Genomic DNA, 14633 nt, shown 5'->3' with positions numbered 1-14633 from the left:
GTGTGTAGTGGCAGTGTCCTTTGTACGATAACACATAAGTAATCCATAATTCAGCATTCAAATTTCAAACCATAAAATTCACTTATTTAAACAGTATTGGTAAAATTAATTGCACGTTAGAAAAACCTTGATGGATGCACGAGAAAAATGCAAGCTTTTCAGTCGTATCCGTGCCTGGCTATAAATACGACCGACAGCTAATACTTCATTTCAGTCTTATCCGTAGGATCGCCTTCAGGCTCTAATCTGACGGTGGATGTTGTTCCAAGGGCTTCGTAAGGAGAGGTGGGCTTAAGGTAAGAGACTAGAGAGCAGAGTCCTACGCTCGTACTCTCTCTCTCCGTCCAACACTCGAAGTTCGTTCGCCTCTTCTTCTTCGGCCGCTTCTTTGATATAGGTTTTCGAATCATCAACTTATCTTGATACGGAGCTCGTTTCGGAGGTCGATAATTGGGTTATTGGACTGCAAGGAGAGGCGGCGACTACGATTTTGGTAATTGTTCCTAGGGATTTGGGTCAATCTGCAAGTTTTAATGTGTTTTCTTTGGTTTGTTTAAAGTTCTGAAAAGCTATTTGGTGCTCAGGGGTAGGGCTTTGTTCAATTTTGTTATTGTAGAAAGTTCGGGTGTAAAAGTATGGGTTTCGCAACTTGAAAGCGAGTAACTATCACTTAAGTCGTAAACTCTCCTAAATTCTAATGAAGTTTTGAAATCTCCTATTAGCTCAGCTTCTATTTTCATTCTTTTATTTGGCTTAAAACGATTATGATCTATGAAATCAAAGAAGTGGTGGTGTACCTTACCTCATTGTTTATCCTTTGTTGCTTACAAAGGGGAAAATATTAGAATAATGCTCTTAAAAAAAATCCGACCAGTATGAAGCGCAGCTGAGTGGATTTACGTTTTCTTTCTTTTGGCGGGGTTCGAGTTTTAAATAAATTGATATGTCACTCCTATTTTTTCTTTCTTACGTTCCTCCGCAATTACAAATTGCCTTATTGTTTGTTTGGCTTGGAGGGAAATATAGATTTAGGTTAATGGGAAGATCTAAATTTTAGCTCCATGATTCGAATATGCAGAGTTGTAGATCGAACTGTTGGGTGGCTATCGCTGCTCTGGAGCATGGTGGATAGAGGGAACAAAAAATAGTGTTTGGTTAAATTATAGGATATGATGGTGGGGAAGAACGCTAGATACCCTAGTGGGCATTATGGTAATGCCTTTGATGGTGCTGGGGAATTGGAGGGTTCTGGTAGCTCAGGGCGAATTGACACAGAAATTACTGCTTCAGAGGATTCAAGTGTCCCAACGAGGAAGTGTATTAATTTAAACTCCAATAATTGTGATGCATTTGGCGTCCCCATGCAAGTTCTTCCCTTGTCAAACACGTTGCCGTCTGAAAGAAAGGAGTTAATACGTAGGTTGAAGTTGGAACTTGAACAGATTCGGGCACTTCAGAAGAAAGTTGAATTGCAAAAAGCTAATGCTGTAACTGTGTCATCTTCTAGTGATATTCTTAGCTGCAGTAATGGACAAACTGGGCCACGAGTAGAAAATTTCAGAAAGTCATCAGCAATGACTTCTGTACCAGGAAAGAAATTGAACCCTCCAGGCCATGGTCCAGGAAAGAAATTGAATCCTGCTAGTTCTAAGCATCGGGGATGGAATCGTGGTACTTCTGGAAGGTTTGAGTCTACGCCAAGTACTGCAAATGTAATTTTGATGAAACAGTGCGAGGCACTGTTGAAACGATTGATGTCCCATCAGTATGCATGGGTTTTCAACACACCCGTTGATGTAGCAAAGTTGAATATTCCAGATTATCTTACTGTTATTAAGCATCCTATGGATTTGGGGACGGTAAAGACCAAGTTAGCTTCAGGAGTGTACTTGAGCCCGTTGGATTTTCGTGCTGATGTGAAGCTCACTTTCAACAATGCTATGACCTATAATCCCCCTGGAAATGATGTCCACTTAATGGCTGATACTCTCGCTAAATATTTTGAACTGAGATGGAAATCTATTGAAAAGAAACTATCGAAGACTGATGCACAACTGTTAACGGAAAAATCTGGCCCTTGTGAAGACCTGGTAATTGCTAAAAAAGTAATGCCTCCCTCAAAAAAGAGGAAAATTACTTCGCTGCATCTTGAAGTTATGCCAAAGCCAGTGAAGCGTACAATGACAGATGAAGAGAAGCACAATTTAGGCAGGGAATTGGAGTCTTTGCTTGGAGAAGTGCCTGCTCATATCATTGATTACTTAAGGGAGCGTAGTTCTAATGGAAGGGAATGTGGAGAAGATGAAATTGAGATTGATATAGATGATCTCAGTGATGATACCTTGTTCACTTTACGAAAACTTTTGGATGACTATCTGCAGGAGAAACAAAGGAACCATCTAAGATCTGAACCTTGTGAAATAGAGGTATTATCACAGCTTTTCTCCAATCCCAAAGTGTCGAAATGATAATTTTGCATGTCTAGTCTGATTTTTTATAAATACATGTTCCTGTATTCTCTTTTTCAGCTGCTTAATGAATCGGTGCCAAGCAATTCATCCATGCAACCATGCAAAGGTTACATTCTTCTTCATTTGTTGCATATGTAAAAGCCAAATTCACGAATTGCCATTAGGAATTTATGTTACTTATTTCCCTAATTTTGGGAGAAGGCTTGGATGTATAGCAAGATTAAATAAGAGGCATTAGGGCTTTGCGTCGCTTATTTTTTCCTATGTTGTACATTTGTAGGGAATGACCCAGCTGAAGAGGATGTTGACATTGGTGGAAATGAGCCTCCTATCTCAAGCTACCCTCCAGTGGAGATTGAAAAGGATACTGCACATAGAAGCGGCAAATTTATCAGTTCAGGCAGCTCCAGGGGTAGGTTGAGTTTGTCATCCTGTCATCTATATTTCGCTGGGTATCTCTCATGATTCATCCTTTCAAGAGATAAATCTTTAGTGCTGTACGTTGCCGATAGTGATTTGGCGTTGAGATTCTAGCATTTGCCTCTTTTTTAATAAGGCTCATGCATTCAGATACTCTACATGTGTTTAATGTCTAGTTTTATTTACTTATAAAAGAAAAGGATAAATCTTTACCTGAAATCAGGCTTGTTGAGGCAACAATTATAATTTCCTTTTGGTCCGATATATTCTGAAACTATGTTGGAGCCCTATGTGGATGGAAGAGACTACATTAAATCCTTTATGCTTATGGAAGAACATGTGTGCTAATGTCTGCAGATTCAGACTCTGGGAGTTCTTCTGAAAGTGAATCTGATGGTGATAAAGCTTCAATTCCAGCCAATATGCCAAAGGTATTCGGTGGTCCAGTCTAGTTTTTATTGATAATAAATTAATATTTTTGTGAGCCTCTATTTTTTAGGCTTCCCTAATAAATGATTAACCTATAATAGTACAATCAATTGATTTGGTAATACGTGTCATGGGGATGGGTGACTAACTCTTGTGCTTTACTTGCAGTCTTTGCTTCATTATTATGGGTTTGTGTTGTATGGATTGGATTGATATTCAACCTGCATTCAACTATATCTTATTTCTCAGGGACCAGAAACTGTGAATTCTGCAGTCCAATTAGATGAACAGGCTAATGCTCTTGATGCTCTTGAAGGAAATCGTGAGTGTCCTTTTTACAATCCTTTTTATCTTTCTTATGTCTTTAATTATCAAAAAAAAAAAGAAAAAGGTATTAAAGGAAAGACATGATTCTTATAACCCATCACATGAAAAAGGTGTTGGAAGCATTAAGTTTGTACGACACAGCTTCAATTTCCTTGGACATCATTGGTAAAAGTAAACCTGGGAGAACTGTTATTTGTAGTCTCCGAGAATTTAGAACAGCCATTGTTGAATGTTGTAGTAAATTTCAATTTCAGCCACTATACCTGCAATTTTGTTTTAAAAGATGTTACTCATAAAACAAGGCTTTGAAAAGAAGTTCCTGTAGACATAGAATTGTGATATATGAAGGCATTCACTTTGTATCTACCATAAATTGGATCGCTAGTTTGGTAAGAACTATCAGTTACTTTGGTTAACTTATGAAACATGGACATTTTGCGGGGTTTCCTTGGCTGTGTCTGACACTTATGATCACTTCTTTGATACGCCTTCTAATAGAGTAAATAAATTTCTGAGTAAAAAAAGGGTTGATACATTGAGACAAGCTTGGGGAGTGAGATTTTTAATTTATTTTTTGATAAGTAAAAATTTTATTCAATGAATGGGAAGTATACAAAAAAAACACCTAAGAACATTCGACTACTAAAGCAAAGAAGATAAAAACTCATGGACTGCCCCACCATTAAGAACAATGGCTGAAAACCAAGAAAACAGGGAAAACATAAAAAAAATTTCAGGAGTTCATCTGCAATTCGTTCCTTATTATTAAGGTTCTCTATTATTAAAACACCCCTCATTCATTTCCAACCAAATGCACCACATAATACACAAAGGAATCATCTTCCACACTGCTGCCACTTGAGAGCAAGAATGAATTCTAGGCCAACATGCAAGTAGTTCTGTCCCGGATTTTAGCATAACCCGGGACAGTCCAGTTCTTCTAAACACCCCATCGCATAACCCTTTGGCCGCATCACAGTATATAAGAAGATGATCCATTGATTCTCCAGCTTTCTTACACATGAAGCACCACTCCATAATGATCATTCCATGCTTTCTTAAATTATCAGTTGCCTGAATTTTTCCAATTGCTGCTGTCCAAACAAAAAAAAAAAAACCTTAGACAGAACACAAGCCTTGCAAATGTTCTTCCAAGGAAAAGAAATATTATGCTGATCATACATCATCTTATAAAAAGATCTAACAGAAAACTTATTAGACTCTGTGCTTTTCCAGTAAATTTGATCCCTTTCATGTCTTCTAATAACCACTGAATACAGCAACTTGAAAAAATCTGTAACCTCCTCAATTTCCCAATCCTGAACAGATCTGAAAAAGCTGACATTCCAATGCACCTCTTCATTAGAATAACTCATCAACTCTGGAATAGAAGCCTGCTGATTATCAGCCAATCTGAAGACAACCGGAAAAGCTCTAAACAGAGCAGTCTCACCACACCAAACATCAAACCAGAAACAAATTCTTGAGCCATCACCTACCCCAAGATAAACTTGTTTCTCAAAATTTTCCCATCCTTTTCTAATGAATTTTCATAAACTTAGTTAGTCCCCCTGGTCTTCTTAGTGCACCACCACCCCCAACACCACCCCCCCCTCCCTGCCCCCCGCGGGCGGCAAAAAAAAAAAAAAAAAAAAAAAACAATACTTCATACTTCTGGACAATCACCCCCGTCCACATCGCACCCTCTTCCTTATTAAATCTCCACAACCACATACCCAATAAAGCCTTATTGAAATTACACAAATTACGAACTCCCAATCCACCAACATCAATTGGACAGCATAACTTCTTTTTTTTTTTTTTTCAATTAACTAAAGGCACTTTATTCTCCTCACCCAAACCTCCCCACAAAAAAGCTCTATACAGTTTTTCGATACGAGTAGCCACACCAACTGGTAAAGGGAATAAAGAAAGAAAATATGTTGGGATATTAGAAAGAGTACTTCTTAATAACGGTGATTCTACTCCCTTTTGATAAATACATCCTTTTCCATGCCACCAACCGTTTCTCAATCTTCTCAACCACCCCGTCCCAAATATACTTTGCCCTGAACGACGCACCCAAAGGGAGGCCGAGATATTTCATGGGCAAAGAAGAAACTCTGCATCCCAAAAAAGCTGCTAAATCAATAATATTATGAACATCTCCCACCGGGACCAACTCCGATTTACCCAAGTTCACTTTTAACCCCGAGATGGCTTGAAAACATGGCAAGACAGCCCTCAATGCTTTAATCTGATCCTCAACAGCATCACAAAAAATTAAAGTATAATCGGCAAAAAGTAAGTGTGATACAGAAGTAAAGCCATTAGAAGAAGCACCCACCGTAAAACCTGAAATAAATCCTCCCCTTACAGCAGCCTTCACCATATGACTTAGAGCCTCCATAACAAGAATTATTAAGAATGGAGATGACGGATCCCTTTGTCTCAAGCCCCTCTTGAACTCTAAAAATAGTGGTAAGATAGTTTGTGAATGGTAGTGAAATAGTTTTAGTTAATGTTTTATGGGGTTTTGGAAAAATGAGAGAGAAAACGTTGAAAAAAAATATTATAAAGTTAAAATATTGTTAGAATATAGTTTTGTAATATTATTTTTGTTTGGAGATTTGAAAAAGTTATTATTTTTCATTTTTTGTTTGAAATTTTAGGAAAGTTGTAATTATTAGTTTGAAAATATTTGTGTTTGAGTAATAGTTGGGGAAGGAGATGAGATGAGAATTTTGAGATTTTTTTTTTTTCAAACAAGCCCTAAGTGTGTGCCTTAGACATGGTTTAAACGCACTTCACATGCCAATTCTGCCAATTAATCACTGGTTCTTTTAGTGAACTTTGTGTTATATTTATTTGTCTGCTAATGCATGGTTACATGCAGAATCTGTCAGTGGATTGGATCAAGTTGAACAGAATTCCCAGCAAAAGCCAAGTTCTATTGACTCAGATTGCCATCAAGATGGTGAGCATAAGATTCTGAAGGAATCTGGCCTGTTAATCTTGGAATAGTTTCCAACTGATCATCCCATAAAAATTGTAGGGGACAGTGCTCCAACCGAAAGGCAGGTCTCCCCTGAGAAGCTTTACCGGGCTGCTCTTTTGAAGAACCGATTTGCTGATACAATCTTGAAAGCTCGAGAAAAGACACTGGCACAGGTTGGTCATGGATTTCAGTTGTCAAAAAATTTGTTGTATTTATGTATATCTGATTTGTGAGTGTTAAATAATTTGGATTTGACTGGATTCAATCTATCTGGTTGAGATCAGCATGAGAAGCGGGATCCTGAGAAATTGCGTCGAGAAAGAGAGGAGCTGGAATTGGAGCGGTGGAAAGGTTGTGAGTTATTACGTTTGATGTTCTCTTCTGATATTTCTGTTTTACCGAGAAGAAGGAAATATTTCTGTTTTGTTTGGAGACAAGGTTGAACAATGCAGCTGTTAACAAAACAGTTTTTTTCACCGTGGACTCAGAAAAAGCCAGGTTACAAAGAGAAGCCAAGGCTGCTGAAGAAGCTCGAAGGCAAGCAGAAGCTGAAGCTGCTGCTGAGGCTAGACGGAAGAGGGAGCTGGAGAGAGAAGCAGCACGACAAGCATTGCTTCAGGTAAATCAGCACCGTATATTTACATGTGGCTAAATGTCTCCATGGTTTCAATCACTTATTCTGGCTCTTGCAGATAGGAAAAACTGTTGAAATCAATGATAATTCTCGGTTTCTTGAAGACTTGGAAATGCTTCGGACTGCCCCAGCTGAGCAGTTACCAAGTTCCGCAGACGAGACAAGCCCAGATCACTCACAGGATGGCTTGGGTGGTTTCAAGTTTGGGGGTTCTAACCCCTTGGAACAACTCGGTTTGTTCATGAAAGTGGATGAAGAAGAGGAAGTTGAGCCACCGAGTAATCCTGTAAATGATGTCGAGGAGGGAGAAATAGACTAAGTTATATATATAGTATTTTGTGTTCTCTAATGAATTGGGCAAAGAATAGAAATGAAGTTCGTAGCTTTCGTCGTCGTGAATCTGTTGAATCCATTAATTCGGATCACTTGTTTTTCAGCCTGCACATTGTTTAAACGGAAGCGAGAAAAAAGAAAAGCAAACTGAACAGCACGGCACAGAACAGTTCTTCCCTGGTTGAAAAGGAAAATAACTTTGAACAGTAGTAAGTAGGACAGGATCCAATATCAGTCGATTTGTATGAACGTTTTGATGCAAAATGAATCTTGCTACCCTGCATAATTATTGGTCAAGTAACTTTGGAGAACAAATGGCAAAGAATGTCAGGTCAAGATCGAGCTGGACAAACATTTTCTATTATTTTATATACAAAACAAATATGTTTCAGTTTCCCACCATAAAGAGAGAATTTTAGGATTAGAGCAGCCCAGGTAGTTGAATTATGGATGTTCTGGTTGTTGAACCATTCTCGATAACGACGATGATGCCATAAATTTCAAAAATCTGTTTTTCCATTTAAAATTTCAAATTTCACATCCAATTTTCTTCGCCAAACCTATCCACCCTCGTCCTCGTCATTTATTAGGATTTCCCTTTCCCTTTCCCTTTCCCTTTGCATTCATTTCAATTCCATCCCAAAGGATTTCAATGGAAACTCAAGCTTGCCCCCTCCCTCTTCTCCCTCTATTCTTTTCCATGTTCCTCACCATCTACCTCGTTGCCTACTTCATCGTTTTCCGGTACTGGAGCCCCAAGAACCGACCTGAAGCCTCCAGCTGCTTAATCTCCCTTGCCCATGGCACACCCGCTGTTCTCTTAGCTACCTATTCCATACTCGCCGACTCGAATCCCGATTTTGCGTCTCCGAACACCGAACACCAGAACTTAGTCCTCGATTACAGCATCGCGTACTTCTTAATGGACCTTCTCCATTTCATCGTCTTCAACCCCAGCGACGTCCTCTTCATAGCCCACCACTTGGCGACGCTCTTTGTCTTCGTCACGTGTCGGTACCTGGTCTCCCATGGCGCCTACGCCATACTCGTGCTCCTCATCCTGGCCGAGGTCACCAGCGCGTGCCAGAACACTTGGACGCTCGCGAATGCGCGGAAGAACGACGTCGTATTCGCCGCGAAACTGTACGGTCTCCTGTCTGCCCCCTTTTACACGGTGTATTCGATTGTCAGGGGTCTCGTGGGACCGTATTTTGTGTACAAAATGTTTACGTTTTATGCGAGTGGGGCAGCGAAGAGTGTGATCCCAAAGTGGGTGTGGGTTTCTTGGATTGCTGTAATTCTTACGGCTATTTCTGTTAGTATATTGTGGGTTTCGAATCTTTGGGCCGAGTTTTACAGAGAAAGAACGGGAAAACTGGACAAGAAAATTAGATAGATATATATAGCAGTAGGAGCAATGCTACGTCGCCCAAGGCAGCGAAGAAGACAAACAGTGTTCTTGCCTTGCTCGGTGATTTGCAGCCATATTCGGGTGTTCCACGTCTGTCACAGAATACCACCATTATGGATGGAAGGTGTCCACGCAATTGTGGAGTAGCTGCTAGCATGGCGACCTCAATGGCAAACGTGGTTATCTTTGCTCAAACTAGTAAAAGTTTGAAATGTATTTAGCCTGTGCCTGTGAAACTTATTCGGCGATATTTGAAGTATGTTCTGATTAATTTCTCTTTCGATTTCTTCGATATTAACATGTTTCGGTTGTCAATTCAAGTGGTCCTTGCAGTTTCCCCACAAATCTTTGGGTAAAGTTCAAAACTTTCTTCCTTACAATGGTAAAATCTGATTTCTCTGTTATCGTTGCACAATGGATTAATCACATGAACTATTTTAATATTTAAACTAATTACTAAATTGAAATAACGCCATAAAGATGACACAAAAGAATGGAACGATTTTAAAATATCACCATGCATACAAACATAATCCTCAAAGGCAATGCCTATAAATGGAGGAGTTCGTGCCTTGGACGTGTAATTTCTTTCGAAGGAGACTTTCAGTGACACCTTCTATGATCTACCAAACAATATTGTTTTGCATATTTTAAATACAAGGCGAAGACAATCAATATTTTTTTTTTTTTGATAAATAAAGGCGAAGACAATCAATATGTATTGCAAATGAAGGAAACGCCACGCGCTACAATGTGTCAATGTTAAACGCCTTTACCCAGTTCAGAAAATCATAAACAGAGACAACGAGAAGCCTTATTCATAAATGTATACAAAGCAAAATAGCAAAGAAAAACAGTGATGGCCTGCATAAATTCCCCACTTTGAGTCGGTTCTGCGGCCAGAATTCCCTTTCCCCACAGAGAAAACTAGTGTATCAATACTCCATATTCCAAAGACAAACTATTTGTGTCACAATGAATGCGAAACTCAGTTGTAACATAGTCTGCACTCTATTCTCATGATCATCAGCAGCATCTTTTGCTTTCCTTATATCTATAAGATTGCGTTTGAAGGGACCCGTGTTTGTCTAGGGAGGATGACTTAAGAGTAAAATTGATAATTCTTGGCTTGAATAATGATAGTTCTCAATCCTCCAATAGGCGATACAATCATCAAAAGAACGCCAAGTACGATGCAGAACTGAAATGAATTGAACCCAAATAAAATCAGCTACACTTGAATATCTAAGCAAAAGAAATGACGGAGAACAACTGAACAAAAATCAAGTTGGCACATACCCAATTAGCCCACCAAGATAAGCTGAACTTCCTTGGTTTGTAGATGGCAAGCCACATGATGCAGGGGAGCTGAGGAATTGAAAAGAAAACGATAATTTTAAGTCCCATTGATGACAATTATCAAAATAATATTTCCAAATAACGTTATGCTCGAACGAGGAATGGCATAAATATCAAAGCAGAGGGTGGCTTACGAAGTACGTAGTTGGGGCAAAAGCAAATCCTCCAAAAAATCCAAGAAGACCATCGAAGAAAGGGAAGGTAATGCCGATGAACATAGTCAATGCTGCAATAGAAAAATGTTCTTATCACCTTAGGTTCAAGTTCAAAACCAACCAGTGGTTGTCATCCTGCAACCTTGTATGGCACAAGCAAATGGAAAGGAGGGGAGGGGAGGGGGGGAGTTTCCTTACCCACATATACATTGCGTGAAATGAAACGAAGAGTTCTACTTGGCTTGAAATGCAATTTCTTTACCAGTACGGTTTCTATCATGTCAAACACTGGCATTGCATAAATCTGCATTAACAGAAAGGAAGCAAAATTCATTCAGTAAAGCAGTATCGATTACTCTGAGGATATGTACACCAGAGTTTGAAGTTTGAACATCACCTGATAGCTTCCAATAACATGGATGACAACAAACATGTTAGCCATTGCAATAAGCCAACTAGGCTTCTCCAATGACTTGAGAATATTGTCTTGTACTTCATTACCGAACACCCAATAACCAATCAGAGAAACAGGGAAGTAGCACAAAGCGACAACTATATAGGCAACTACGACTCCTCTCCACATGGGCCCTTTGGAAGGCTTTTCCGGTGTAGATGGGATTGTTGCTTGGATCTCGAGCACTACATTGTGCCCAGCATATGCAAAAGCCACGGTACCCAAGGCATTAAAGAAGTTGAAGACTGTTCCGGCTGTAGACTTGGCTTTATAGCCGTATTGCACATTTGGCTGAACGCCTTTATCAACAGAAGCGCCCCAAGCAATGGTAGAGTAACTGCCACATAACATAACAGTGACATATTATTGTAACTATCCCACTTTTGTTTAACTTTTTATTATCTTCTTTTTTTTCACAGAGTTGTTGCCTTCATAATAAATTCTGTTATTGCTTGCAGCAAAAGCTGGCAAATAGATTAGAGAAATGGAATGCAAGAGACATTATACCTCAAGGACATGACCGCTGCAGCCAAAGACACACCAGAGATGGAGTTGAAGTTGGGGAGATGGGAGAGCACAAAGTGAACAGAGGCAAAGATCATAATGAAGTATGTTAATTTGATGTTTTTACAACCTGGACAGACTGTATCATGGAACTTCTTCAGCGATTGCCCACCGGTGACCATGTAGACTATGTCCACACCAACCTCAACAATAAGTTGTTGGGGCACCACGATATAGAGACCGAGTTTTTCACCAAAAGCATACTGACCAAGCTCATGGTATCTATCAAACCGTCTCCCAGGTACCATCTCATGCATCTCAACCATTTGCCATAGAGTGTATAAAGTAATGATCCATGATAGGACTAGAACAGCTACACCAGGACCCCTGAAATTGAGAAAAAGAAAGCTCAGCATTAATATAAATGTGAATTCTATACATGGTGAAGTTACAAAACGAACCAGAGATCTCTGAGGGTGATCTCCTTGGATGCAATTTATGAAGCAACTCTAAATGTATCTTGTGGAAACTTTAACGCAAACTTACCATCCAAGCTCTGATAGGGCATAAGGGAGACCGAGGACACCAGCTCCAACCATGGCAGTGACATTGTGGAAAGCTGAATACCACCATTTTGCATTCCTCGCAGAAGTAATCGGAAGCCATTCATCAATAGCTTTCTGCTTCGCTAGTTTTTCATCAGTCTGTAGTCAATAATTGCACTATTCTTCATCAGTATGAACGACAATGTAAAGACCATTTCATAAAAAACGAAAAAATAGTCTAGCTATTTGCACACTAATGCTCATGCTGGTCAGCAAAGTTGAACCAGAAAGACTGGAGAAACAAACAAGGCAAGACCATTCAAAAGGTAATGCTTGCCTTTTTAATCGGAACTCATTCGTATATTAAGTGGCTTTGGTTATGCAGAAAATTATGATCTTTCTGAGTGCTAAAGCCTAGAAGGTTCCATAATTGTAAATTACCATAAAATTTCTACATGATTTTGGTATCTGATTTTAGCCAATGTTGATGGTGGGGATCCGCCAAATCTATGGGGAGAAACAAACAAAAAAGGCCATTATAAGTTGTCATATGGTATACAGCTTCATAGTTTGCTTCCAAAGTGTCCTATTATCGTGAAAGGTCTCTTCTTATTCGGGACCTACTCAACTGAACCAATTGATTTGCTCAAAGCTTATTCAACACACATTATTGACCCATGACATTGAAATTCTCCATTGGCTGCTTAGGCATGAACCAACATCCTCAGCCAACCTAGTAAGTAAGGCCCAGCTCCTAAAAGATAGTGATCAACAGCCTCCAATATCTTTTCCATCCACACAATTACCTAGTAACTTTCCTTGGAATATTAGGTGCAACTATTCCCATACTTTCCCATCGCAGGTATCTTGCTCAAAACAAAACAAAAAGCAAGTTTACTTTGACATACAAACTGCAGAAGAAAGAAGTACATGGGTATCTGCTAAAAATCTTATTCATGTTCTCTAGCTCGTTTGGTATACTCATATTGACCGAAGGAGTTAAGAATTGCCAGCTAAGGCACATGGGATTTGGTACATGCAGTATGACTTCATTTTCAAGCGTATAGTTATGCAAAAAGCTCACTAAAAGTTGCTGTCAAGCATAACATTAAAAAAATAATTGACATAGGCATCCTATTGCCAGCACACAAGGGCCATTATTTAAAAGGTCCTAAGTTAGAAACTGGGTCAAATTGTTTGAACGTTGAAGGCCAGGCCAAAATAAGGATGAGAAACAAATATACAAATATATTTAAATACCAATTGAATGAAAGCTGTTAGCATGATGATATGCGTGTGCAGCGGCGAATTAAGATGGATGCATGTTACATGGAAGAAGTTCCGTTTTATTAGGGGTGTCTATGAAAAATCAAAACTAGACAATAAGGTGCCGTGAGCGGAAAGTTTGAGTCCAGGAGATCAGTTCTTTCAGCCAAATGAATTGCGGGGTCCCGTTTTGCCCCAATGTATTGTTTCTGACCCTTCTGATAAACATTTCAGCTTAGACTATGGGGAAAGGTAAAAATAAAAAATAAAAAATAAAAAAAGAAAACAGAGAACAACAAAAGTCTAGAATCAATCTATTTCATTATCCCTTCAAAGGGGAAAAATTATCATTTCCCTGGCCAATTGTAGGGAAAGGATTGATCTCGATATAATTTTGGAGACTCAAAAAGTAGTGATAATTAAAATATATTTGATGAACATGTACGTCAATCCCATATCCATTTTCCTAAACTGAAAGAAAGGAGAAATAAAGAGGTAAATCCCTCGGGCGGTGCAATTAACGGACATCATTATCTATCATGTAATGGGTAATTAGCTCCAAAAAAATCTATATATTTGCAAGGCAAGAACTAAGAAAAACAATATGTACACTCGGAATTGTTTGCTACAATATGCTTCTGAATGGCTTATAATATCTTACCATTTTTATCAAAGAGGGGTCATCTAATTGTTGGAGTTTGTGTTCTATGGGAAGCATGTAATACGGCATGAAAACGTTGAGACATAACTTTTAAAGGAAGATAAAATAAGGAAGAGCTCAATACAGAACTCCAGCGATTTTGGGAATTTCAGAACTTCCATTGTGTTTGTGTTTGTGTGTGTGAGAGAGAGAGAGAGATAGAGAGAGAGAGACTAACGTCAGCGCTGTCGTATGAGTTCTGATGACTGGGAGCTTGAGTTCCCATGGCTGTACGTGTTCGCTGCAGATAATTGCAGAAACCAGACAGGTAGAAATGGCGGAAGAAAGCGTGAATATAAATGCAACACGTTCCAGGTTACAAAAATACTGGATGGATCTGTGTATTTAAAGAGTTTGGGAGAGAGAGAGGGGGGGAGCTGGGAAGGAAGGGACGAGTTTCTTGAAGGTGACGTGCGTTTTTGTTTGACTCAGCGAAACAGCAACGTATTTTAATGGTGGACAGGCAGCGAAGCAGCGTCCTTTCAGTTTGATAGAATCTTTTGCTTATTGAATTGTATGAGTTTGGATATGCAGAAATTTCCAACAATAAAAAAAATGTTACGTACACTCTTTTTGAGTATTTTTTTTTATATACCTTTTGATATGATTAATTAAATATTACAAAAT

At 39.0% G+C, this 14633-nt stretch overlaps 3 protein-coding genes across 3 annotated transcripts; 2 read left to right on the top strand and 1 right to left on the bottom strand.

Moving 5' to 3' along the window:
* The first annotated feature begins 236 nt into the window (after nt 1–236).
* Nucleotides 237–7678, top strand: LOC122302711 (transcription factor GTE8). The gene is made up of 11 exons (XM_043114108.1): nt 237–493; nt 1079–2426; nt 2529–2577; nt 2752–2883; nt 3249–3322; nt 3570–3642; nt 6544–6624; nt 6703–6818; nt 6930–6996; nt 7134–7264; nt 7338–7678. The coding sequence occupies exons 2-11, from the start codon at nt 1170–1172 to the stop codon at nt 7596–7598; spliced, it is 2241 nt and encodes a 746-aa protein (XP_042970042.1). The 5' UTR covers nt 237–493; nt 1079–1169; the 3' UTR covers nt 7599–7678.
* Nucleotides 7679–7822: 144 nt separating this feature from the next.
* Nucleotides 7823–9368, top strand: LOC122302713 (TLC domain-containing protein At5g14285-like). Its single transcript, XM_043114110.1, has one exon. The coding sequence runs from the start codon at nt 8265–8267 to the stop codon at nt 9006–9008; it is 744 nt and encodes a 247-aa protein (XP_042970044.1). The 5' UTR covers nt 7823–8264; the 3' UTR covers nt 9009–9368.
* Nucleotides 9369–9727: 359 nt separating this feature from the next.
* LOC122302712 (lysine histidine transporter 1-like) lies at nt 9728–14424 on the bottom strand. The gene is made up of 8 exons (XM_043114109.1): nt 14185–14424; nt 12042–12199; nt 11499–11882; nt 10935–11328; nt 10736–10841; nt 10517–10608; nt 10323–10391; nt 9728–10224 (listed from the first exon to the last, which is right to left on the bottom strand). The coding sequence occupies exons 1-8, from the start codon at nt 14230–14232 to the stop codon at nt 10126–10128; spliced, it is 1350 nt and encodes a 449-aa protein (XP_042970043.1). The 5' UTR covers nt 14233–14424; the 3' UTR covers nt 9728–10125.
* Between the last annotated feature and the right edge of the window lie 209 nt (nt 14425–14633).

This window comes from Carya illinoinensis, chromosome 3, assembly GCF_018687715.1.
Source record: "Carya illinoinensis cultivar Pawnee chromosome 3, C.illinoinensisPawnee_v1, whole genome shotgun sequence".
Taxonomy (NCBI): domain Eukaryota; kingdom Viridiplantae; phylum Streptophyta; class Magnoliopsida; order Fagales; family Juglandaceae; genus Carya; species Carya illinoinensis.
The sequence above is the reverse complement of the archived record's forward strand: the minus strand, read 5'-3'. Positions and strand labels throughout refer to the sequence as shown.

What these genes read in the sequence shown, in the direction of transcription:
- LOC122302711 (XM_043114108.1), top strand. Translation starts at nt 1,170, where the DNA reads ATGATGGTGGGGAAGAACGCTAGATACCCTAGTGGGCATTATGGTAAT. An exon ending in TTCCAGCCAATATGCCAAAG is followed by an intron (nt 3,323 to 3,569) that starts GTATTCGGTGGT and finishes CTTATTTCTCAG; the next exon opens with GGACCAGAAACTGTGAATTC. An exon ending in GAGAAAAGACACTGGCACAG is followed by an intron (nt 6,819 to 6,929) that starts GTTGGTCATGGA and finishes GGTTGAGATCAG; the next exon opens with CATGAGAAGCGGGATCCTGA.
- LOC122302713 (XM_043114110.1), top strand. Translation starts at nt 8,265, where the DNA reads ATGGAAACTCAAGCTTGCCCCCTCCCTCTTCTCCCTCTATTCTTTTCC.
- LOC122302712 (XM_043114109.1), bottom strand. Translation starts at nt 14,232, where the DNA reads ATGGGAACTCAAGCTCCCAGTCATCAGAACTCATACGACAGCGCTGAC. An exon ending in ACTCATACGACAGCGCTGAC is followed by an intron (nt 12,200 to 14,184) that starts GTTAGTCTCTCT and finishes TATTGACTACAG; the next exon opens with ACTGATGAAAAACTAGCGAA. An exon ending in GCAGCGGTCATGTCCTTGAG is followed by an intron (nt 11,329 to 11,498) that starts GTATAATGTCTC and finishes GTTATGTGGCAG; the next exon opens with TTACTCTACCATTGCTTGGG.